This window comes from Castor canadensis, chromosome 5 (genome assembly GCF_047511655.1).
Source record: "Castor canadensis chromosome 5, mCasCan1.hap1v2, whole genome shotgun sequence".
Classification (NCBI taxonomy): domain Eukaryota; kingdom Metazoa; phylum Chordata; class Mammalia; order Rodentia; family Castoridae; genus Castor; species Castor canadensis.
In genome coordinates this window covers 9,608,936-9,633,429 of record NC_133390.1, presented here as the reverse complement: position 1 = coordinate 9,633,429, position 24,494 = coordinate 9,608,936, and the positions used below count along the sequence as shown (strand labels likewise).

The 24,494-nt window shown below is 43.8% G+C and overlaps 1 protein-coding gene across 2 annotated transcripts in view; it reads right to left on the bottom strand.

The window, feature by feature from the left end:
* The window catches only part of Rcan1 (regulator of calcineurin 1), an 85,885-nt gene extending 62,073 nt beyond the window's left edge, over nt 1-23,812 (bottom strand). The window contains exon 1 of one of the 2 annotated variants that reach the window (XM_020162824.2): nt 23,436-23,812. In XM_020162824.2, the coding sequence (XP_020018413.1) occupies nt 23,436-23,678 (243 nt within the window). In that variant the 5' untranslated portion in view covers nt 23,679-23,812. Of the gene's footprint in view, nt 1-22,919; nt 23,267-23,435 lie in introns of those variants that run through there. The other variant, XM_074072729.1, reaches the window with a different exon arrangement.
* Nucleotides 23,813-24,494: the final 682 nt, after the last annotated feature.

Sequence of the window (24,494 nt, the reverse complement as noted above, 5' to 3'; positions counted from 1 at the left end):
ACTTTGAGTAAAGCACTTTGCCCTCCACAATGTGAATGGGACCCAGCCAATCAACCGAAAAGAACAAAAAGCCTAACCTCCCTCAGGTAAGAAAGAATTCTATGGCAGAAGGCCTTCAGTCTTGAACTGCATGCAATACTGGCCACCATGCACCTTGGAATCTATTAACTGTGTGAGCTAACTCACTGCATCTCTACACACACACACACACACACACACACACACACACCCTACTCTCTCTGCTTCTCTGGAGAACCCTAACCACTACAATAAACAACAACAGGGAGGAATTTCATAAACATAATACTGAATAAAAGAAACCAAGCACCAATAATTTAAAAACATGTTTCCATTTACATCAAGTCCCCGACAAGCATGTGACCATGGAGGTAAGAGTGGTGGGTATCCTGGTGGGGGTGTGGTGGTAACTAAGGAGTCATGACTGGAGAGGGACATGAAGGATGCTTCCAGGTATGCTGGTATTGTTCTGTTTCTTGATCTGAGTATTTTGTAAAATTTACATGTATACTTTTCTGCACATATACCTTAGTGTAAAAAAAGTATTTTTTTCTTATTGATTATACTTCATATCCATTAGGATGACTGCTATCAAAATAAATAAATAAATAAATAAAGGGAAAAAGAATAAGCATTGACAAGGATGTGTGGAAATTAGCATGCTATAGCACTGTGAAAACCACGATAGTAGTTACTCAAAATATTAAAAATAAATTGTCGCATGGTCCAGCAATTCTATTTCTGGGTTATATACCAAAAGAATTGAAATCTGGGTCCTGAAGAGATATTTGTACAGCCATGTTTATAGCAGGACTCACAACAGCCAAGATGACAACAACACAGGAGTCCATTAATAGCAAAATGAATAAACAAGATGTGGGATATTCACACAATGGAATATTATTCAGCCTTACAAAAGAAGGAAATTCTGTTAATAATACAACAGGGATGGGCTCTGAGGACACCATACTAAGTGAAATAAGGCAGTCACCAAAAGACAAATGCTGAACGATTCCATGCACATGAGGTATCTAGACTGGTCACACTCATATATACAGATAGAAAGTAGAATTCTGGTAGTTGTCAGGGGCTGGCAGTGGGGAATGGTTTGTTGATGATTAATGGGTACAAGTTTCAGTTCTGCAAGATGAAAAGGTTCTGGAATTTGGTTGCACAACAATGTCAACATACTTAACATTTCTGAACCGTATGTAAATTTAAAAATGGTCCCGATGGTAACTTCTATGTCACATGTATTTTTACCACAATTTAAGAAACAATCAAAAAAACTCGTTCATTGACATATTTTGACATGCATTAATGCTTTACGTCCTTGCAGTTATATTAAAAATTCACACACAAATGAAAAAAAATTGTATTAAAGAAAAAAAAATCAAAGCACAGTAAAGACAGTAGTGATCCTCTGGAGAATATAAAGAAACAAAGAGACATGTATTTAACATTCAGACCTATTTAGCCTCAGTGCATTTCAGTGCGGGTCTCTCAGTGCATTTCATGGGGGCATAGTGAAGAAATGGCTTTGTTGATAATACAGCAGTGTAACTGCATGGCTTTTTAAGTCTTTATCTTCACAGGGTTAGTTTTTGGAGCGGGATATCAGGGAAGTCACATTAATATTCCTGGAAAAGGGTAAGATCACTAAACATAAGAGAAGACTTACTTCACTTTAGAAGATGTGATGGTTAATTTGGGAGGGGGGGATTGAACAGGGATTTGAACTGAGGGCTTCATGCTTGCAAAGCAGGTGCTCTACCACTTGAGCCACACCTTCAGTACATTTTGCTCTGTTTATTTTTGGACATGGGGTTTCGTGAACTATTTGCCTGGGCTGGCCTTGAACTTTGATCCTCCTGATCTCAGTCTCTCAAGTAGCTAGGATTACAGGCATGACCAGTGCCCAGCTATACATTATTTCTGGGTGTCTGTGACGGTATTCCAGGATGGGCTAGCATTTCAGTCAGTGGACTCAGTAAAGTAGATGGCCCTTGGACTGGGATTTACATCACCAACTTTCCTGGTTCTCAGGCCAGCTGAGATTCCCAGTGATCCTACCACCCACCTTCCTGGGTCTCTGGCTTGCAGACACAAGCTGTGGGATTCCTCACTCAGTCTTCATAATTGTGTGTATCAAATGTTCAGGCTAAATCCCTGTATGTACATCTCTACACTGTACTTACTCTGTTGCGTCTGCTGTTTCTGCAGAGCCCTGATCAGCAACAGGAAACTTATGGACACTTCTCATTCTTACCCGTTTGTCCTTTGTTTACTGCTCCTGTTCACACTGGCTTCACATCAGGTTCACACCCACTCTGCTCTTTCTGCCAGAGGCCTTGATGCCAGCCACTCTCTCCATTCAGACCTCCACTTAAAAATCACCTCCCAGGAAAGACCTTTGGGACCTCCATGGAGTGCCTCCTGTCATTGGTACCACAGCTTCCTACCTGCTTTATTTGCTGTATATAACTAATATATTTTAAAAAAATATTTATCTCTCATGAAAATATACATTTCGTGAGGGCAAAGACATGGCTTTGTTTTCCCCTGGATCTAGATACACTGTTAGAATGATTCAATACATATTTGTTGACTGAACAAATCAATGAATAAATTAATGAATCATGAAAAAGCTTCCCAGTTCTCTAATCCAGAAAGGAGTGAGAACTAGACACTCACAGGAAAAACATTCTACATTCCCTTTCTCAAGTGAGTGTTATTTATTTATTTATTTATTTATTTATTTATTTATTTATTATTCATATGTGCATACAATGCTTGGGTCATTTCTCCCCCCTTCCCCCTCAAGTGAGTGTTTTCTTTGTATCATCCTGACACAGAAATTTTATGTTAACCAACCACTCATCCCAGCCCTGGGCCAGTACTAGCATCTTACTGGGCACTGACACTCCAAGATGCTAAGCTTTGGGCCAGCATGTCCTCCTATTGGACACAAGTCCTAAGGCTTATCAGTCACATCCTTGATGGCCCCTAGGTGCAGGGCCTCTGAAGGAAAGTTATAAGAGGGCTAGAAGATTAGGTGCCCAGACACGTGGGAGGATGGGTCCCAGAATCCCCCAGGATATTAAAATACTCAGATGTTTAAGTCCTAATGAAAAATGGTTTACTATTTGCATGTAACCCATGTGCGCCTCCCGTATACCTTAAATCAGCTCTAGATTGCTTATAATATCTAATACAATGTCAATACTGTGTAAATAGTTGTCATGCTGTATTATCTGGGGAATAATGACAAGGACAAAAAGTCTCCATGTGTCCCCGACAGTTTTTTCCAGAGCAATTTCAATCTGTGGTTGTTTGAATTGAGGGATTGAAACTTACAAATACAAAGGGCCAACCATGCATGAGAGGCTTGGAATTTCATGGACAGGTAAAACTATGCTGCTGTTGAAACAGAAAAGTATCCAGCCAGTTATAGCTATATATTGGTGTATTCAGAATGACTGGATTTGGATGGTCTAGAAGTTTATGAGCCCAGCAATATTTTATATCTTGACCTTGCAGGTCATGTTAAGTGTTTATTGAATAAAAACCCTTATGAGGGCTGGGTGCCAGTGGCTCATGTCCATAATCCCAGCTACTCAGGAGGCAGAGATTAGGAGGATGGTGGTTCAAGGTCAGCCCAGGCAAAAAAGTTAGTGAGATCCCCATCTCAACCAAAAAGCTGGGAGGCATAAGTAGAGGCACCATGGTCCAGGGTGGCCCAGGCAAAAACATAAGATCCTACCTAAAATGTAAGCAAAGCAAAATGGATTGGGAGCCATGGGAGCCATGGTTCAAGAGATAGAAGGCCTGCCTAGCAAGTATCAGGCCCTGAGTTCAAACCCCAATACCACCAAAAAACCAAACCAAACAACCAAACAAAAACCCTATGACCTGTGCACAGCAACGCCTATGTAGTGAGAAGAAACCTGGCAGCTGTTTTCCTTATGAAATCCAGCCCCACATGCTGTTCTCTCTGGCCAGAAGAGAAGGACAGTACAGATAAAACCAAACAAAACCGGCATGGAGGAAGTTAAGTAAGGCAGGGACAGACAGTGCAAGGGAGGAGGGCACAAATGACATTGGATAGCTGGGGTAGCAAAGGTGACATTTAAGTCAAGAGCTGAAGGAGGGGAGGCAGCGAACTGTAGCTTTTTCAGAGAAAGCTATTCCAGGAGGGAAGAACACACATGACCTAAGGGGAGAACATGGTGCATTCAAAGAATGACAGTCGATGGTGAGGATATGGGGAGCCACGGTGGGGACATGGATGCCACCTACTATAGAGCAGATATAGAGAACTATAGGTCAGAACACAGTGGAGGAAGCGGTAGCTGGGTTTCAAGTACAACTGTCTGAAGGACAGCTGGAGCTTAAGTCTTCTAAACTGCCACTGAGTCCTGGGCCTTCTGAACAATCCACCTAGAAAAAGGGCTTTGAGACCCTCGTATGGTTGGTCATGTAGTTTTTGCACTAATACCAGACATCCATTATTTTACACCAGTCCACCAAACTTAAACATCATCTCATGTGACTCACCATCCTTCTCCACCCAAGTCATAAATGCACAACGTGGTTACACAGTGAACCACAGCATGACTGGATTTGGCTGCAAAAAGTGCCATGACAGTTAACCAACTTAATTGTGGTAATCATTTCACGATGCCTGTGTGGATCAAATCACATTGTGCACCTTAAATATATACAATTTAACTCGTCAATTATACCTGGAAGGTGGGGGGAAAGGGCCATCCAATGTAATGAAGGTGTGCGCCCCCTCTTGGCACAGTGCCAGAATTTCAGATCCGTCTTTATCAAGCCTCCCTCACTGTAGATTAGGGTTTAGATATATCAAAGAAAATGGTGGAGAGCCAGAAAACTAACCAAATTCACCCAACTGTCTGAACTTCCATTCTAGAGAGTTTAGCTTAAAGCCTTGCTATGCACCTGGACATCTGTATCACGGTTGATTTCTGCCCATGTTGGCAGGTGAGGTGGCTCTCATGCTGGGCAAAGGCACATTCCCATCATTAGTTCCTGATGATGGTACCCAGCCACACACCCACACTCTTTGGCCCTGTCCTTGGACTGACTAGGCTAAAAAAAGGTTTGATAAAACCCCTGGATCAGTAGTGGGCTGTTATACTTCTGAACACGGACACTGCTCAGGAGGCGATTAAGGTTCAAGTGGAGGGAGGTAAAGTCACATTTTCCTAGCACTAGGATTAGATGTCAAGTTAATATGAAAATTGGACAATTTGTACCTTCACCCCCCCACACACAATTGAACTCCATTTTCTCCCGAACCACATTCTTGGGGCCACTGAAGTGCCTGTCATTATTCTCTACCAGGACACCAAGTTTGTAAGAAGAGAATCATTTATTAACAAACTCACATTGATTTGAATTGCCTCTAAAAGTGAACTGAATCCAATTATCTGTTACTTGTGTTTTCTGAAAAACACAAGTTTCCAAGAAAAAAGCATTTCTTGGCTGACGCTGTCTCTTTTCCACCCAGATTTTCCTATATAAGATCAATGTTCTCTAGTGATTACTTCAGAGACGTCAGTCTACAATTATAGGAAAACTTCCATGGCTTGACTTAATTGGAGCACCAGGAGGACGTGGGAAGGGACTGCGGGGCTGGCTTTTCCAAATGCACATGGAAAGGGGAGGACAGAGAATGGGGGACTGGGCTCCAGGAACTCACAAGGGCTTCAGCAAAGCAAGACCCAGAAGACAGTGGTCATGCACCAGTGCTGTCAACTTCACTCTGAAGTGAGTTCTATCTTCCCTCCCCCAGATTTTAGTAAAATTAATGCCTAGTTTATACAGACTGTTATCAGCTGATGTTCTCAATCTTGCTCATTCTGAGACAGTTTCATAGAAGAAACCTGACCAGAGGGAGGCATAACAGCAAAGCACTAATATTTGTTGGTCAAAAATGCTCAAATATTGACAATTTCATGTGTTTAAACCTGGTACTAACTGGCCCTCACCAACTGTCAGAGCACTGATAATATCAGGACATATTGTCCTCTTAACACATTGTCACAAATAAGTGCTGAATTTTATGGCTGATGTGCTACCCTGAGTTACAACTTTCCTTTCAGGGAAGTTACAAAGGCTTTAAGCAAGGTTGACACAAGTGTTACCTGTCCCGTCTATTAACAGTGGGCTCTCTGAGGCAGAGGAGGGCCACAAGGCAGCCTAGACTGGAACAACTTCCCAGGTTGGACAGCTGAGGGAGATGGAAATGACCTGAGTGCATGACAAGATAGGCTGAGGGACTCTGTTGCTAAGCCCACTGCTGTGTGGAGAAAGGATGTGCACTGGTTTCAGAGTAGGAGTAGGCTTAGTAAATAAATGAATGAAACTGTCCAGAAAACTGAGCCAGATCCTGTCTTTGCCCTCAAGGAACAAGGGCTCAAAGGAGTGGTTTATATCCCAGAGAGATCACCGCCCCAGAGAGACCTAGAATTCCATGGCAAGTAGGGAAAAACTTGCTAGTGTTCACTCATTTATTTTAATTCTGGAGTTGCAAGGCTGGCAGAGAGATGAAATTGCATTCCTACCCTGTTATTCAGCATCATGGCCAAGGGATTATTTTCACAGTTGTTGCAAAACAGAAAGGGGCAAAGATGTTCCCTGTTGATGGATGATATTAGAAGAATGTCTTTCTTGACCCTTGAGTTGGAAAGTGGACCTCATAAAATAAACAGTCCTACAGCTGAACACTAGCCCATAAGAAGAAACAGAACTATCAAGCAATTGGAAAGACAGAACAAACTGTAGTCAGAGACATGGATAAAAAAAAACAAAAAAAAACTGTGGAGAGGTGTCCCTTTAGGGAAACCTGGAGCCTGCTGAGGTCAGTCAGTTACATTTGACAGGTGTAATACAGGGCATGAGGTGAGGCACAGTCCCAGGGCTCAGAAATGGCAATAGAAGGGCAGCTGTGTGCACAGAGCAAAAACAGTGTTGGGGTCAGAACCACGAATGTTGCTGTCTATACGGAGACAGGTATTGGCCTGTGGAGAGACTCCCCAGGCTTTGATGTCCTCACTGGAAAATGGGACTAAAAACAAGTGCATGTATCACAGGATCCTGGACATCAAACTGAACAAGTAGCCAGGGTGAGCTGCAGCAGGAGTTGTGGTTAAGAGCTTGACTGGAATGAGGCAGCTAGAGTTCCATATCCTGCCCCTCCCCTTACTTGACTGTGCAACTCCAAACAAGTGACTTGACCATGCAACGGCCTCAGATGCTCCATCCATAAGATGGGGACAGGACCAGAGGCCACTTTCTGTAGTGAACAGTACCTAGTTGGCACTGAATAAATTCATGTTAGCCATTCTCCTCTGGGGAGGGGTATGGGAGGCAGGAAAAGAGTCACAAGAGAGGGAGGAGAAATCCCCCTCTTAGAGCTAATTTTTAAGCTCTAAGTGTTTTAAGGCTTCTCCCTGCCCATGAAAAGAAAATACAACAGCACCTGCCAAAAGAAGACTTATGGTACTCTGTGTTGGGATCCAGCCAGTGACTTTTAGCACATCACTGACTCCGCTGAGCGTGTCCAACTACTCACCACCAATCTTAGCACCTGGGGAGTGAGTCCTGCCGCAGATGCCTGTGCTAGAAAGGGAAATAATGTGTTTGCTGAGGCTTCCAGGAGACAGAATCGTGTCCCACCTGAAGAGCTGGCTTCTTAACTGGGAAATAGACCCAGACATGCGCATAGGCTTCGCTGGCTGCTGGAATGCATAGTGTGTCTGTTGCTTTCCACTGCTGTGACAAATACCCTAGAAAACTAACTTAAGGGGGAAAAGGGCTATCTGGGCTCACAGTTTCAGAGGTTTCAGTCCATGGTCACTTGGCTCTGTGTTCTGGACCAGTAGTGAGGAAGAAAATCATGGCAGAACGGCATGATAGAAGAAAGCTGCTCGCTTCATGGAAGCTTGGGGGTAGAGAGAGAGAGACAGAGAGAGAGACGGAGAGAGAGACGGAGAGAGAGACCGGGGGCAAGTTATACCCTTCCAGGGCCCCCAATGACCTACTTTCTCCAACTAAGCCCCACCTCCTAATATTGCCATCAAATTATGAACCCATGAATGGGTTAATCCACTGATGAGGTTAGAGTCCTTGTGATCCAATCCCTTCCCAACAACAACCAAGCCTTTAACACATGAGCCTTTGGGGACATTTTCTATTCAAACCCTAACGAACAACATTGCTTCTCAATATCCACTAACTTGCTTCCAAAGAGCCCTGGACCTGTGGTATCAGAGAAGGCCAGGACACACTGTAGTCCAGCCAGGAGAGGGGATACTCTGAGGAACCCCATTCAGTCCATCTATACATAGGCAACAACTTCCACATATGCCTGTGTCAAGGGCTCTCACTGGGAACAGAGAGGACCCAGCCTGGAAGTCACCTGCCCTTGAGGCAAGACCAGCAGTCATTACAGAGTGAATCAGAGCTGACCTCTGTGGAGGGTGAGTTATGCCCTCTTTGAACACTGCCCACCTGTGGGTTGTGGGGTCTCACTAGAGCCCTATGGGGTGCTGTTGTTATGATTCCCACCTAAAAATGGCAAGCTGGGGCCCCCACAGTCTGCTGCTGGGAACAGATGAGTTGGGGTGAGGCCCAGGCACTGGGACTCCTGTCCTCCCAGCTCTGACCTTCAGATTTGAATGTGGCCCTCCTTTTCTCCTGGGGTAGCTCATTTCTGCTTTCTCTGAATGGCTGGGTGGAAGCAGAAGCTAAGAGAACAGGGTCCCCAGCAACTGACAGATCTCATTTTAATACATTTCTTAAGTTTACATGAAACATCTATGCTGGATAATCTAAAACATAAACTAAACAGATAGGGTCTATATAAAGAAAATGTTAAACCTGTAGTGAATGACATAAAAGGTGGCTTAAGTAAGTCATACAATATTATAGGAACATGATATGGAAAGATGTCAGTTCTCCCTGAGTAACTCTATGACCCCAAAGCAAAGTCACTGAAAATATCAATATGTCAATATCAAATAGGACGTCCTATTTTTATTTTCATTCATTGTAGAAAAGTAAAGAATAGTTTGAGTAACAGAATAATTCTAAACAAAGAATGAACAAATGACATTGGCCAGGAAAATAAATACTAAAGGGAAGTAGAATTGGGGAGAATTAGCCATATTAATTGTTAAATAAGGCTAAAATATAAGTCCACAGTCATGAAAATAGTATGCAGCTGGTTCAGAAATAGATGAAAAGGTCAACAGTAAAGTCCTCATACAAGTTTGTTTAAATGCCATTTAGGTGGTATTTCAAATCTGCAAAGAAAGGACTGCTTAGTAGACAATATTTGAACAAACTCACAGGCCACATGCAAACAAGAAAACCAGAAACTTAACTCAACTCCTGATAACCAAAAACCTAACTCACTCTTGATAACCAGAAACTTAACTTACTCCTATTGTGAAGTAAAGGCAAACATCAGAAATAAAAATGTAAAATTACTAGAAGAAAACACACCCCTATACACTTGGCCTGCATATGAGACAAACCCAGAAGACAGGAGGCAAAATTTCTGCAACTGAACTACAAATATAAAAAATAAAAATTTCTGTGGGGTTAAAAAAATTGGCAAATGGCAAACTAGAGAAAATATCTGTTAATGTTAAAGTACTAATTTCCTTAATATACAAAAAAAAAACTTCCTACAAATTCTTAAGACCAAAACTCACCAAAAAGTAGTAAATCATACAAGCAAAAAGTTTACAGAGAAAAAAAAAATCAACAGATGACCACAGCATATTAAGATGGTAAACCTTGGGCAGGCAGAGCACCTGGTTAGCAAGTGTGAGGCCCTTGAATTCAAACTCCAGTACCACCAAAAAAAAAAAAAAAAAGTCAACTTTGTTCCCAATGAAGGACAGGCAAATTAAAGAAGGAGATAGTCTTTTTCAACTGGCAAAGGTCCTGGCAATGATCCAAAATGATTTTTAAGCCCAGTATTGGCAAGAAAGCCAGGAAAGAGTAACTCTTATGCAATGCAAACATTTTAGAGAACAAATGGACAGTCTCTATCAAAAGGTAAAGCCATCAGAAATCCCATTTCTAGAAAGGCATATCCCAAACTTACTTACGTAATTAAACAGCTACATGTCTAAGAATGCTGCTTACAGCATTGTTTATAAAAAGGAAAAAATACCTGAAACAACCGAAATGTCCATCGATGGGGAAGGCTAGTACAACTGGGTTATGTTCCCATAATGAAACATCAGACAGTCATCAAAAGAAATGCACTGAGTCCACGGGACAGATGTCCACAGTGTTTTTAAACAGCAACTAGCAGGATAATAACATAGTATTCAACATAATATTGGGTATTATAAGTATATGCATCGTGCATATTCAAATGCATTTGGGGCTACATACACCATACGTTTATACATAGCTTTACTTTTTTTAAGGGTTTAGGATTTTAGTGGTCTTCAACTTTGTGTGAAAGGATACACACAAATCTTCACAGAAGCTGCTCTAAGGAACATGCAGAGAAAAGATAACGGAGGATTTTTAGTAAATGCTTGTATTCTTATTTTTTATGACTAACTACTACTTTTGTAATTATTCTTCAAATCACAAAGCAATCTAAACAAATGTAACAATCTATCACTGATGCTTAGCAAATGGTACCTATGAACTGTGCTCTTCAGATACCCCTCCCTAATGCCACCAAATAGCTGTATAGCCAGCAGAGCAGAGACCTAAAATGGCTGTGCCCTCTGGCTGCAAGTGATGAGTTATCCTGAATGGGCCCCAAGAACTGAGTCTGACCATACTATGTTAAAGCCCCTCCCACCAATCTGCAGTTCCTCTGGTGCCTCCCAATGACAGGCATCTGGCAGCACTGACTGGGGACAGACTGTTGGGTGACAATGATTCAGAGGTAAGAATTGAATCTTAAGACTGGCTCATTTAATTAAAAGCACAGCAGGGTACTGTGTACGAAGCAGACAGCATGCACTTTATTATGGAAGACCACCTCCCCTAGCACCATCTCATGGAAACCAGGACAGCTTTCAGAGATAAGATACTTCCAAGCTGATTTTGCCCTCCTAGGACAAGATATGGTAAAGAATTCCAAGCCACCTACTGTCAGAGTGCTAAAGGCTGGTTATGTGGTAGGTGGCAGTGGATCAGATGAGAATGCACTTCCAAGAAAATCTGTTATTCTCCTAAAAGGCATTCTAAGGCCAATGAAAGAAAAGGGATGGAGGAAGGAAAGGGGAGGAGAAGGAAAGAAAGGAAAGGAAGAGGGGAAAAAGGAGGGAAGGAGAGAGGGGGAACCTCAGAACTAAAAATTACCATTTATTTTTCAATTATAAGATTTTTTAGCCTAGGATTTCTTGTCATCTACAATAATGATTTTTTTGGCAGTACTGGGATTTGAACCCAGGGCCTCACACTTGCTAGGCAGGTGCTCTGCTACTTGAGCCACTCCACCAGCCCTTTTTTGTGTTGGTTATTTTTGAGATAGGGTCTTACGAACTATTTGCCTAGGCTGGCTTTGAACTGCGATCCTCCTGATCTCTGCCTCCTGAGTAGCTGGGATCACAGGCGTGAGTCTCTGTAACCGTAACATGGTAATTTGATGCTTTACGGTTCATGGGGTTTCCATATTCATTGTTATTTGAACTTTTTTTTAAGTGTTTAGGATTTTAGTGGTCTTCAACTTTGTAGCAAAGCTCAGTTTATACCAAACAGCTCTTTTAATAAAGTCCCAACATACTATGGTAAAATTACGGCTTATACTAGGCATTTACAAGTGATAATAAGTCATGCTATTCTGTTGGTATTGTATATCTTACTACAGTATTCCGAATAAGTCTACATCATACACACACACACACACACACACACACACACACACACACACACACACACACACTCACCACTGTGGAAATTTTAAAGCCACAGACCCTACTGGCCAGAAATAATTTGTGCAATTTCTGAAAGCAGGAAAATAGGCTTCCTATTAAATGGACTTGAAAGAGCAATATTTTAATTTCTGTGGTGGTTTACTTCCACTGCTCTACAAATACCTAAGTGCCTACCCAGTGGCAGCAAAGTCCTGGGCACAAGATTCACAGAAGCAAGCAATGCAGGCACTATCATCTTTGCATTTCACTAATGATTTCAGTAAAAGCTCTACCTCATGCATGCTAAACATTCTCAGCTCTCTGGACTACCTCCTTTCATCCTCACAGCAATGCCATGGGGGCAAGTACTTTACTACTCCACTTTACAAACAAGGAGACCGAAGCACAGAGAAGTTACTTCCCCAAAATCACACAGCCAGCCACTGGCAGAGCTGAAACTTGAATCCAGGCTGACTTGGCTCATGGACTCAGCCTCCTACCTTCTATATGGTACATGTACATACCCTAAGCTAGGGAAGGGATTCGTCTATATAGAACCTTCCACTCTCAGCAGAGCCATGAAAAGCAGTCAGATTAATAACTAGTAGCAAGAAAACCTGAAAGTAGGTGATCCTGTCAGTGCAACCCTTGTTCTAACTAGGAGGGAAAACAAAGGAGGAAAAGAAAGAAAAAATTGACAAGAAAGAAATGAACACAGAAAAACTAAATGGTGACCTAATACATAGCCACAAACAATATATACTGACAATATATATACTGACATTACAGTGAGATCCTTGATAAAGACTAAATATTTTCTGAGTTATCTCCTGTCGTCAGATGCTACTACATACACTAACACACTGTATTTCAAGCTTATAGCACCCTAGTGGTAAAGATATCATCAAACCTCTCTTCACAGATACAGGTTGAGCATCCTAATCCAAAAATCTGAAATGCTCATTTTGGATTCTGGATTTTGAGATTAGGGATGCTTAACTGGTGAAATCTATGCAAATATTTAAAAACCTAAAAAACTTCAACATCTGAAATGCCTCTGGTTCTGAGCATTTTTTTTCAGATAAGGAAAACTCAACTGCACAAAGAAGAAGCCACCACAACTCCCAGCTGCAGCCCTCAGGTGGCTCTTCTGCTTCATTCCAAGCCACCTATGCAGCCCAAAATGCTCCCTGCTGTCCTCTGCCTGAAAACTCCCCCTCCAAATAGTATTGGAAGTCTTCAGCTCAACATGCAAGTCCCCACCCACATCCCCTCTCACCCCATATTTTGTTTGAAAACTACATCTTGGATTTAGCTATTCTAGAAAAAGATTTTGACCCAAATGAACCCTGGATTGCTTTCAACCATCTGTGAGTATCTGCAGGCCCATTCTTGAAGGGTTGCGTGGTGCAGTTTTCTGATGGGTAGACTGTTTCGGGGAACTGTAAAGGAGTTTTACAGACAGAAAACACAACCCATCTGACACTCACAAGTCAGGAAGCATGAGTGAAGTCAGGATCTATCCAAATCCCCCAGACCCTCAGCTCTAGCCCAGGATACTGTCTCTATATGGTCTGAGCGGTGGTAACTGTGGAATTATCTGAGGGTAGGGGCTTCCATATGAGAAAGCAATTCTCACTACACAGGTCTGGCAATCTATCTACCAACATAAGTAATCTAGTTAGCAACCTAACACTGGAAGCCTGCTCAGAAAAGCCCCAGTATCTCTAAATAGGGTTTTCATGGTGAGTTCTTTCTTTGTAGTGTGTGTGTGTGTTGCTGGGAATGGAACACATGGCTTCACACATGCTAGGCAAGTGCTCAACCTGAACTACATCCTCAGCCCCCTCTTTGCATTTCTTTATGCTCATCATTTCTCTTATTCCAAGTAAGCTGCACCAAATAAGAATATGTGGTAGAAAATTAGACAAACTTGTGCCAAGAACTAATTAGAGCAGGTGGGTCATTCCTTTAAGAAGTCTCCCCTTTCAGGAAACACAGCTGCCCTACTTCATATTCCAATCAAAAGACAGCATCACCTGCAGTAGGGAAAGCTCTTTCTTACTTGCCTGGTTTTCCGCTGGGAGATGGGACAGTGTCTTTCCTCCTTCAAGTTTAAATTACAGATTTATCTTCTCTATAGCTCAAGCAAGTGCCTGCACAGGCACTTTCTGTGTGATGTCTGAAAGAGTCTAAGTTAACCAGTGGGATCCACTGCAGAACACACAGGAAGTGACTTCCCCCTGGTGGTCATCTCTGGTCTTCTGAACAGCATTAGCACAAGACTCTCTCTGTCCCCTCCATAGGCAGGGACACCTGCCCTTTGGCAGCCCTCTAACAGTGACCTGCAGACAGGCCTCCATCAGGTGTTACCAGCTATCCCTGCTCTGACTGGCTTTGACTCTCCATGTCCTCCGTGTTTCCTGTGTGCTCTGGGTTCTTCGTGTTAGGTGGGAAAGGAGAGGATGTTATTGGGCATAGAAGTGAAGGAGCTCCGTCAGCACCACGGGGACCTGAATTCAGTTCTAGTTCTGCCCACATCTAGTGGGCACTCCTGAGACTACGTCACCGCCCCTCTGAACCTGAGCTCCTTCCTGGAGTGAGGCCTTGGAGAAGCCCTTCTCGTTGTGGACTTTGGGAATGTCAGAGTCAGTTGTGCAAGAACCATGAACTTCTATGGTATTTGTTATTTCTGTAAAGGGAGAAGTTGCTTTCACTTAGAAAATGCGCAAATGATACTGTTTATCTTAGAAGGTTGCAAGAGGGGTTAAATAAGATGCCATACATAAAAAAATTGGCATTCGTGGTAAGTGCTGAATAAATAGGATACTTACAATTAGTTGTGTGATTATTAGCTTTATAACTTACCATCCAAACTTAAGCGTGAAAGGGGTGCTACTAGGCATTTCCCTTGCCTGGTGCAGTGGCATGCACCTGTAGCCTCAGCTATTTGGGTGGTTGAGGCCAGAGGATCAGGAGTTTGAGACTAGGTCCAGCAACATAGCCAGACCCTGTCTCAAAGAAAAAATAATAAAAGAAAAGAATTTCCCTGAAACAACAGGCAGAAACCAATATGACATGTCATTCTGTCAATAAGGAAAAGCTATCATGACATTTGGAAAAGTCTCCAGTAATTGTCAGATTTTTACTTTTTGGTGGTATTGAGGTTTGAACTCAGGGCTTTGCACTTGCTAGGTGGGTGTTCTACCCCTGGAGCCACGCCCCCAGCTTATCAGACTTTTTAAACAACATCTCTCTCCAAGTGTTCAGGCACTGTACGGCCATCTTTGGTGAACTTTCAAATGGTAGCTGGACAGAAAATTGGTGATGGGGTCATTTTAACCCTCAGTGACACAGGGTCATCTCGGAAAAGTCTTACATAAATTTCCAAGATCAATTAAAGACACAAAGTTTAAGTAACTGAAATTTGTCTTCGCTTTAGCCACCAAGGTTACATAGGATATGGCGGGGTATGGGCAGAAGGCTGGAGAAGCAGGATGGATGGAGAGAACCGGAAGCACACTGAAGAAACTTTTTTGGGGAAAATTTCTACTTGGAAAAGTATGATAGAACCTGTGGGTGTGGGGGGCAAGGAGCAAGCGGATTGTGTTCCACTGATAAAAGAGTGCAGAACCACATAGTTCTGGAAGCCAGCAATGACCTCACAGAGATGAGCTGATTTAAACCACTCAGTGAACAGATGAAATAAGCAATATCTGGAGAGGTGGACTACCTTGCCCAAAGACAGACAGCTAATTACTGATCTATAAAGCTCTTTAGTTATGTTTACATGACACACAATACAAAAAATTAATTTGTGCCTTCCATGATGGCATGTGAATTTCATGAAGGAAGAGACAGAGTCTGTCATCCACCAAGGACTGTCTGGGGCAGTGCCCTCCTTTACCAACCTCCCCAGACTGTGAGGTGGGTGTTGCTGTTCTCATCTGGCAGCTGAGGCTGGGACTTGGGGAGGATGATTGATATGTCTGGAATCCCATGGCTGGTTTTCAACACAGTGTTCAGAACGAGGATGATACCGAGTAAATATATGCTGAATACAGGAATGAATGAAATGAATGACTGAATGAGTGAAGTGATGGGTCCAGGTCTCCCTGGCTTCAGTATTCAGGCCCTGGTATCTGTTTCAACACAAGAATATCATCAAGGTTGCCACTGTGCCTGGCCCACCATAAGCTTTCAAAAACATCCACTAAATATAAATGCCTGACTGAAGGAGTAACGGAGTTCTAACTCGTGTGAACCTCAGTTTCCTGTAGATAAAAATGTTTTCTTCACAGAGCTGTCCTAGCATTTAAATAAGATGCAAATGGCATAGGAAGACTTCATATGCATTACTGTCATACTGTGAGCTAAGTGCACATCCTTCATAGTTAGCTAAGCTGGGTAAGTCACTGGATGACATTTCCTGGCCATGTGCCATGTGACTTGGGACAGTCCCCCACTCCCCCTAGTCAATGCTTGTCCTCAGCTACACATCTGTAGAATGGAGATAACAGTATAGAGTACTCACAATACAAAATAAAGTACCTTGTATTAACAAATGGGAACTGTATTATCTTTTTTTTTTAAAAAGAGCAAAGATTAACAAAAAACACTAAAGTGATAATTATGGACCATGTTTGTGTCCCTCCCCCCAAAATTCATATGCTGAAGTCCTAGCCCCCCATGTGACTGTATGTGGAGATGGAACCCTTAAAAATTTAAGGTTAAATGAAGTTCTAGGGCAGGGCCCTGATCCAGTAGAATTAGGGTCCTTAAAAGAAAAGGAGCTTGCTATTTCCATGCACACTGAGAAAAGACCACGTGAAGACAAGGAAAGGTGCCCCTCTGCAGGCCAGAGAGCCTCATCAGACCCTGATCTCAGACTTCCAGCCTCCAGGATTAAGAAAATAAATGTCTCATGTTTAAGCCTCCTAACCTGAGGTACTTTGTATTGGCAGCTTGAGCAGACTAATATGGTGATAAAGTAAGACAAGTTATTGTTATGTTGAGGGGAAAAATTCTAAAATTAGCTCTCTGAATTAAATAACATTTTTGTCTTCTAATTCTAAATCCAGGCCAATCTCAAATGCCTCTCTCTACAGTATTAATTACAATTGCAGTGGGAATTTCATACTGCACCTGTAGAAATTAGTAATGAAAGGAAAAATACTAGGCCTTTCCAACCCACAAGGGTTTAGCTTCTCAACATCTTCTTTCAGAAATGTGATACTTCAGGAACTTAGTAACATGGCTGTACTCCTCTCAATGGTGGGCTTTGTATTAAATTGTGCAGGCTAAAAGTGTATTCTTTCATGTAGTTGAACGTTAAAAGGAAAACTCAGACTAGAAGAAACCTTAAAAACATTTTTTTTTTCAGTACTAGGGATGGAATCCAGGGCCTTGTGCATGCTAGGCAAGCTATCTACCACTGAGTGACACCCTAGTCCTTTAATAAACATTTCTAAACATGAACTCTCCACAGAAGTCCAAAAAGTTTATAAAGGAAGAGATGGTGTGACAAGTATCTTGCTGTGGTAGGCGGCCTGTTGTGCCCTCTGTGGACCACTTCCGGTACTCATGCCTTTATCAGGCCCTCTTCTCTACCTGTACTGCTTGACTTACTCCTAGGAACCAGAACACATAGCAAAGCAATGGATATTGCTCTGAGATTTGGCAATGCAAAGATGGTGGGCTCCATCCCATTTTGCACGCCCTCTCGCATGCTCTGAGAGAAGCCAGCAGCCATGACGTGAGTTACCCTATGGAAAGGCCCATGGGGCAAGGAACTCAGGGGCCTCCAGTCAACACACAGCAAGGTACTAAGGCTCTCAGTCTAAAAGACCACAAAATCCCCTCCTGTCAGCCCTCAGTTCAGTCCTCAGGTGAGACCAAAGCTGACACTTGATTGTGGCCTTATAAGAGGCTGAGGCAGAAGCATCAAGCCAAGTCACCCTTGGATTCCTGCCCCACAAACACTGACAGATAACAAATAGCCACTAAGCATGGGGTCAGTTTGTTACACTCCAGTAGGTAATGAATATACTAACCTATACTGTACATTTAGTATGATGTCCCAATTGCAGTGACAAGTATTTTATTTATGTAAGAACTCTTGGCAGCCCCATTTCACAGGCAGAGAAACTAAGGAACAGATAGGGTAAATACATCCCAGGGTCACTCTACATATGTGGCAAGGGTCTGCTTAAGACCCATGCTCTTAACCACTGTGCTGCACTGCCTCCCTGTGGGCAGACTTCACTTCAGGCTTTCTATGATGACTGAAGCTCAGGTAACACAAAGCCAACCCTTTTCTAACATCAATGTTTAAGTCAAGGCAAATCATATTCTCCTGATGTTACATTTTGAAAATGTTTTTGCTTTTCCCAGGAAGGACAGGTGAGGCATTTTTGCCATTTGTGGCCAAAGTACAGCAGGTTAATGCTCAGAATAAACAGCAACGTACTTCACTGACTCCTCATCTGTCAGCACCCTCAGGCTCACAAGCTGATTAGTATTGACATAGGGAAAAATTCTCCCTTACAACTGAATTGTCTTCCAAAGGACTGGCACTCCCCCACAGCCCTGAAAATGAGTCCTAATGACTGTACACAGCATTGTGGGGGAGGCTAGTCACCATATACATACAGGTGTGTACACAATCACCATGGCTATTATAGGAGCAATGCATTCACAGAACTGTGCAAACCAGTTTCTCACTGATACATACCAAAAAGAGAGGATTATGTGGTCTGATTATGGTTTTTAAAAGGAAAGAAACAAAGAAACAAAGAATACAGGTTGAAATATAAACACAGGAATCAACAGCCTATACTTTTGCTATCCTGCTCTATCACAAAGCCTATTTTTCTGTTCCCTTATTGTGATTGTCCTGTGATTTGAAGTCTATAGTTGCAGGCACAGTAGCATTTATAATTACTGCTACTGAAGAAAAATGCTTTGAGCAATGTACAGAGAAGCAGACTGGACTGAAAAGGAATTAGACACTTGCTAAAGAGTGGAGGGTAAGGAGGGATTTAAAAATCTGTGGATGTTAAAAGTACCTTATTTAAAAGCCAGAAATTCAAAAGTTAGGAAGATAGTGGGTAACTTCTCAACCAAACAGTGTACATATGTAACATGTGAATTAGAAAAGCATACAACATTTTGAACATGCCCAAATTAATTGAACTGTACCATGCTGGAGACCAGATCATGTAAGGAGAAATTTTATCCATAATTTAAGTCTGAGAAACCACATGCTTTGCTCTCATACTGGGATAAAAAGTGGACATGGCATAAAACCACCTGGATCTCCCAACTGTTACTCTCTGGCTAGAATGTCACATTTGACATACTGATTTGGAATGGGAACAGGCAGAAACATGGCTAAGGATGTACAACCTCAGCAGCGGAAGCTGTGTACATCAGCAGTATCATCTCAGATCAACCACTGAATTACCTTTGAAGGATGTCTTGTCTACCAAAAGACAAGCTCAGGGAGACCAAGTCTGTGCTCTGCCCTGGCGTACAAAGCAAAGAGAAAGGAAGTTGCCCATGAATAAGAGTAAAAGGCTCTGATCTCCCAAGCCACTTCCCAAAGGCTTAGGCCTGCCTGCTGCCACCAATATTCTTGTTTTCAGGCTTCAAGGTCAAACAACACTCCAGGAGGGGTCTCCAGTCCCAGAGCCTAACTCCCATTATGGACCCAAAGAAATTAAGGCACAGGCAGGCTGAGTTATCTGGCTAGAGGTGGAAGCCAGTTATTAATTATTCAGTTACTTTTTCAGGACACAATCATGGCCAGGCTCAGGCCACTGCTTATCAACCTTGACTAACAGACTCACTTGAAGATGACCCTGGCTATTCCCAGCTCCTGTCTGAGAGAGGTCTGGAGTAGGTGGGGCATAGGATTTCCTCAAAGCTCCCTGAGATTCTAACATTATGTGGTTAGAGTTAAGATCACCTTGCTCAGGGGCCTCCACTGATGGAAAGAATTTAAGGTCCTCATTTAAAATCTTTTCCTGCTGATCAGCATATTTTGTTATAAAAAGAAAATCATGGAGGTAACTATCACATTCATACTTTAAAGGATCTTTTTGAAGAAAGTGAGTTTATTCCTTATAAAAGAGTAAATTTTTATATGATTTTCTAACTGAGCCCTCAGGCAAAGCTCTACCAATCAAATACATATTCATGCTTCAGACAACCAACAAAAGGGAGGGGGATGTGTTTCCACTGCTAAATGGAACTCTGCTGTTTGGGAACTCACAGCATACTACCTGAGAACTCTGAAATGCCTGTTAGCTTGGTGATGTCTGAAAAAAACTTATTCTAGTGGACCAACTAACCACAGCCAGCACTCAAAGCACATGTAAATACTGGGTCAAAGTATAGCTTTGCTTTTCTAAGTAGAAAAAAATTCACAAGAAGAGTAGTTAGTGCAAAGAAATATGTCAGGCAAATACTTGTACAAACAGGAAATAATCTTTTTTTAATAAGAGTGTTCATTCATTTAAAAGGGGGTGAATCTAATAATACTATTTTAAATGAATGAATGATAATACAGATTCTGTTATTTTTAGATAAACATTTAATTAACATATCCTTTAAAAGTTATTTACATTACTGCTGATGATCCATATCAGACTAAAGTGTTAAGTTACAACAGTATGGGTTGTAAATTCTCAAATTAACTAGTCGTTCAGATCAATTTCTTTTCTTCCTTTAACCATGTGAGCTACATGTAAAGGAGTTGGAGACTATCTTTTTTCTGTAGGCCATCACTCCCCAGGATAGTCCTCCCACTGACTACTTAAGGAGATGGGATGCTAGCCCATAGGGACTTTCGTCATCTTGTAATTAATGACCTGTTTACTCCAGGATAGGCACTACCAACATAAAATAGACTCTCATTTTCATTATAACACCCAAAGGTGGCACACCAGTCTAAAGGAAGAATGGCCTTTAAAATACTAAGTGGTCAGGTTGAGATGCAAAAGTCACATCATTCCACTTAGAAGGATGGCGTTAGCTAATTCCACTGGCTGGAAGACTTACTAATGACGTCCCACAGTATTAAAGCTCTCCATTGTCTTACTGCACAGAGCTATTTGCCTTTGGGGACTGGGACCCCATAGGTCTTCACTTACTACAGACCCTACAGGACCCTATGAATAGGTGGCTAATGCACAAAGTTCTGAGCTTCAGGAAGGAGAAGATGCTCAAGTGCCCTTTTCTCCATCTCCTAGACCATCCCTAGAACAACTGCCTTGTATCTCCCCAGCAATGGCAACAGCCCACTATCTTTCCACTTCCTGTCCTACCCCTTGCCTTCCTTCCCTGCAAGCCATTCTCCACCCATCTTTGCAGTTCAAACGCCATCTAAAGGTACGGTGGTCCCCAAGGCCCTTTAGTGGACCCTTCCCTGGCTGCTTGCCTGACCTCAGCTACCACCCACCCCACCTCTCTTTCAATTCATGCTGGCTCCCTGGTTTCTTTCTCCCGAGTTCACCCCTGCATCTAAGCTTCAGCACTTGCTATTCCTTCTGCCTAGATGCCAACCAAGCCAAGATCTCTCCAAGGAGCTTCCTCCTGTCAGCCTAGTCCAAGCTGTGCAGTCTTTCCTGGGCCACTCAACCTACAGAGGTTCCACACTGACTCCTCTATGTGTCCCTGTACTAACAGTGTTCCCAAAGCCACTCTCTGCCATCTCTGGGACCTGGAAGTCTGACCATACCTATGGACATGATTGCTTGGGCTCCTTTGCCTTCTGGCTGCCTGCTCATTTCTGCCAGCAGATCAAAGGCTGCAGTACTCTGCCACGGGCTCTAGCATCTCAACTCCATCTTTCAAATGTGGGGTTCCAGCCACACTGCTGCAACAGGGCATCACGGGCTAGCAGAGAATGAATACATGAATGAATGCCAGCCCACGGTCCCCACTCAAAGAACTGCTTTATTTGTGAGACCTTCCTTGACTATCTGATGTCAAAAAGCAACCCCCCTCCATTCCCAGATTTCCACCCTCCAAGTCTTGTTTTCCTACAGCACCATCATCTTCCAATACATTTGATATTTGTTTATTGTAGTTCCCCAACCAAAAATGTCAGCCCTGAAGATAAAAATGCTATTTTATTCCCTGTTGTATCCTCAGATCCTAGAACAGTGCCTGGCCCACGGTAGTCTCAATAATCATTAAAATGAATAACCAGCAAGTGGATCAATTTATATACAGTGTAGGTTCAGAATTGTCCCAACCTGGGGAGGAATGTAAAACCATAAATTGCAAGCAAGTAAGTGCAACAGTCTTCCAGGATGTGATCTTGCTCCAGAGAAAGACAGCCTAAGAAAAAGACTGGAAATGCTTGGAAGGTTTTTGCACAAGAGGAGTAAGACCCTGGGTGATGACAATTGTTGCTCTACAAAGCATGCCCAGCAGCTTATGCGGCCATTGTAAATCTTTCCTGAAAGGAAATGGGCATATAAATTATAAATAAACACCATTCCCTGTTGCACAGTGGTGTTCCTCTTGGCAGTGCCTCCAACTACAGTTCATTGACAGTGCGTGTGGACCCAGAGCCAAGTGCTGAACGCATTGCTTTTTTTGACAGCTGCTCTCTTAATGGGGCAGCTCTCAAAGACAGGTTTCACTCCTCAAAACGCCTACACTGTCCAATTTCTATTCTGCACAATAATTGAAGATCTGAAATAAATTCCTCCTTTCCCATCATTGATTACTCATCCCTGCCCCCTCACCCTCCAAAGTGTCTAAATTATGTGGATTTAGAAGGGGGTGGACCAACTCCCCGTGTATTCCACGTCCCTGGTGGTGGCATGTCACCCCTTCAAGAGAATAAGATTTCTGGCTAAATCTCCTAAAGGCTTAGAAAAACGGTCCCCTTCCCTCCAACACCATTCGACCAAAACTGGCCAAGCAACCGCAGGACAATGAGCAACTACAGATCCTCACCCAAACACTGGCTTCTCTTCCAATAGTGCAGATTGAGAATGCAGAGACGTCGTCCTATTTACGAACAGTGAGTCACGTTGCCGGTCAACGTCTGTTTCCTCGTTCCTCCCAATGAATGAGGTGACCCCCTCCTCTAACGAGTAAATGCAGGGCTGTGGCTAAAGCCCCGGAGGACGGTGGGCGCTCTCCGCACCACTTCAGGTCTAATTCATTCCCTGAAGGTCCAGCACTTCGTCATCCCCCGCCTGGATAACCAACCACCCGGGGCGCAGGGACGTCGTAGGAAGATTTGGGAGCTCTGGACAGAGGCGACCGCTGCGTGCACGTCCAGCAGGTGCTGGGGGCCGGGGCCCTTGAGCGTCGCCCCCACCCGCCCCAGCTGGAAAGGAGGGGACCGTGTCCCCGGGGCGTCGCCGCCCCGCCTTGCCCACGGCCAGACGCCAGGACCCGCGCTGCCGCCTCCCGGCAACAAGTGTCCGCCCACCGCCCCGACGGCCCGCCCCGCCCGGCCCTCACCCGGCACAGGCCGTCCACGAACACGCGCGGGTCCAAGTGGCAGGCGATGGTGGCGCTGGGCAGGTCCTGCAGATCTACCTCCTCCATCTCGCAGTCGATGAAGCTCCAGTCGCCGCCGCCCTCGTCGGCCTCGTTCGCCCCGGAGAAGGGCGCGAAGGGCCGCAGCGTCACCTCGGGCCGCGCCCGCGCCCCGGCCGCCTCCGCCGCCTCTCCGAGCCGGGGCCCGGCCACGCCGTCCTCCATCCCAGCGCTCGCGCGTCGCCGGGGCTCGCGCTCTTCCCCTCAGCGCGGCGGCCGCCGGCTCCCGGTTAACCCACTCTGGACTGCTCTGCTGCCGGCAGCCGGCGGTCACCAGGGCTCCCGGAGACGCGGCTTCCAAGCGCCGGCCACTCCCATCCCCGTTCTGTGCGGGAGGGGTAGAAAGCCTGAGAGGAGCCTCACCCGCCCAACCCAGAAGGCAGAACGCCAACGATTTCAGCCGCGGTCCCTTTAAGTCCAGCCCACTTTGGGCTCGTGTATCCCGCCCAACCCGAAGAGGCGACCAATAAAAGGATGAAGTCCTATCCACGTGATCCTCATTCTGCCGCCCAAAACGTGAAGCTTAAGCGCCGCCATGTTAGTTACGGGCAAAGGCCTCGTAAGCCTGTTCTGCTTTCCTGACTGCTGGCGGTGCCCGCTGAAGGACACCAGAAAGGGATGTGAACCCTTGAGATAGTAAGTGAGGAGGCAGCGCTTCTGTGGTTCCCAAACGGTGACGTTTTAAAACCCGTGGTCCAGCTTTGGGGAATTTAAGCGAAATCTGGTCCAGACTTTGTGGCCATTGGCAATTGTTAGATTCTTACCGTATATTATCAGATACGGTCGCATAAGGATAGAACTAGGCCAAGATGACATACTTTTTTCGGCTGACTTATTAGTTATATCAATGTCCGAAATTTATTTAAGGGTAAGTAACTCGTTTAAATTACCACTATGCTTTATGTACAATAGGGTATGAAGATATCGGATGTTGCCTTTGGGAAAAACGGAACCTCAAAAGAGCATTTCTCTCTCTTCCTA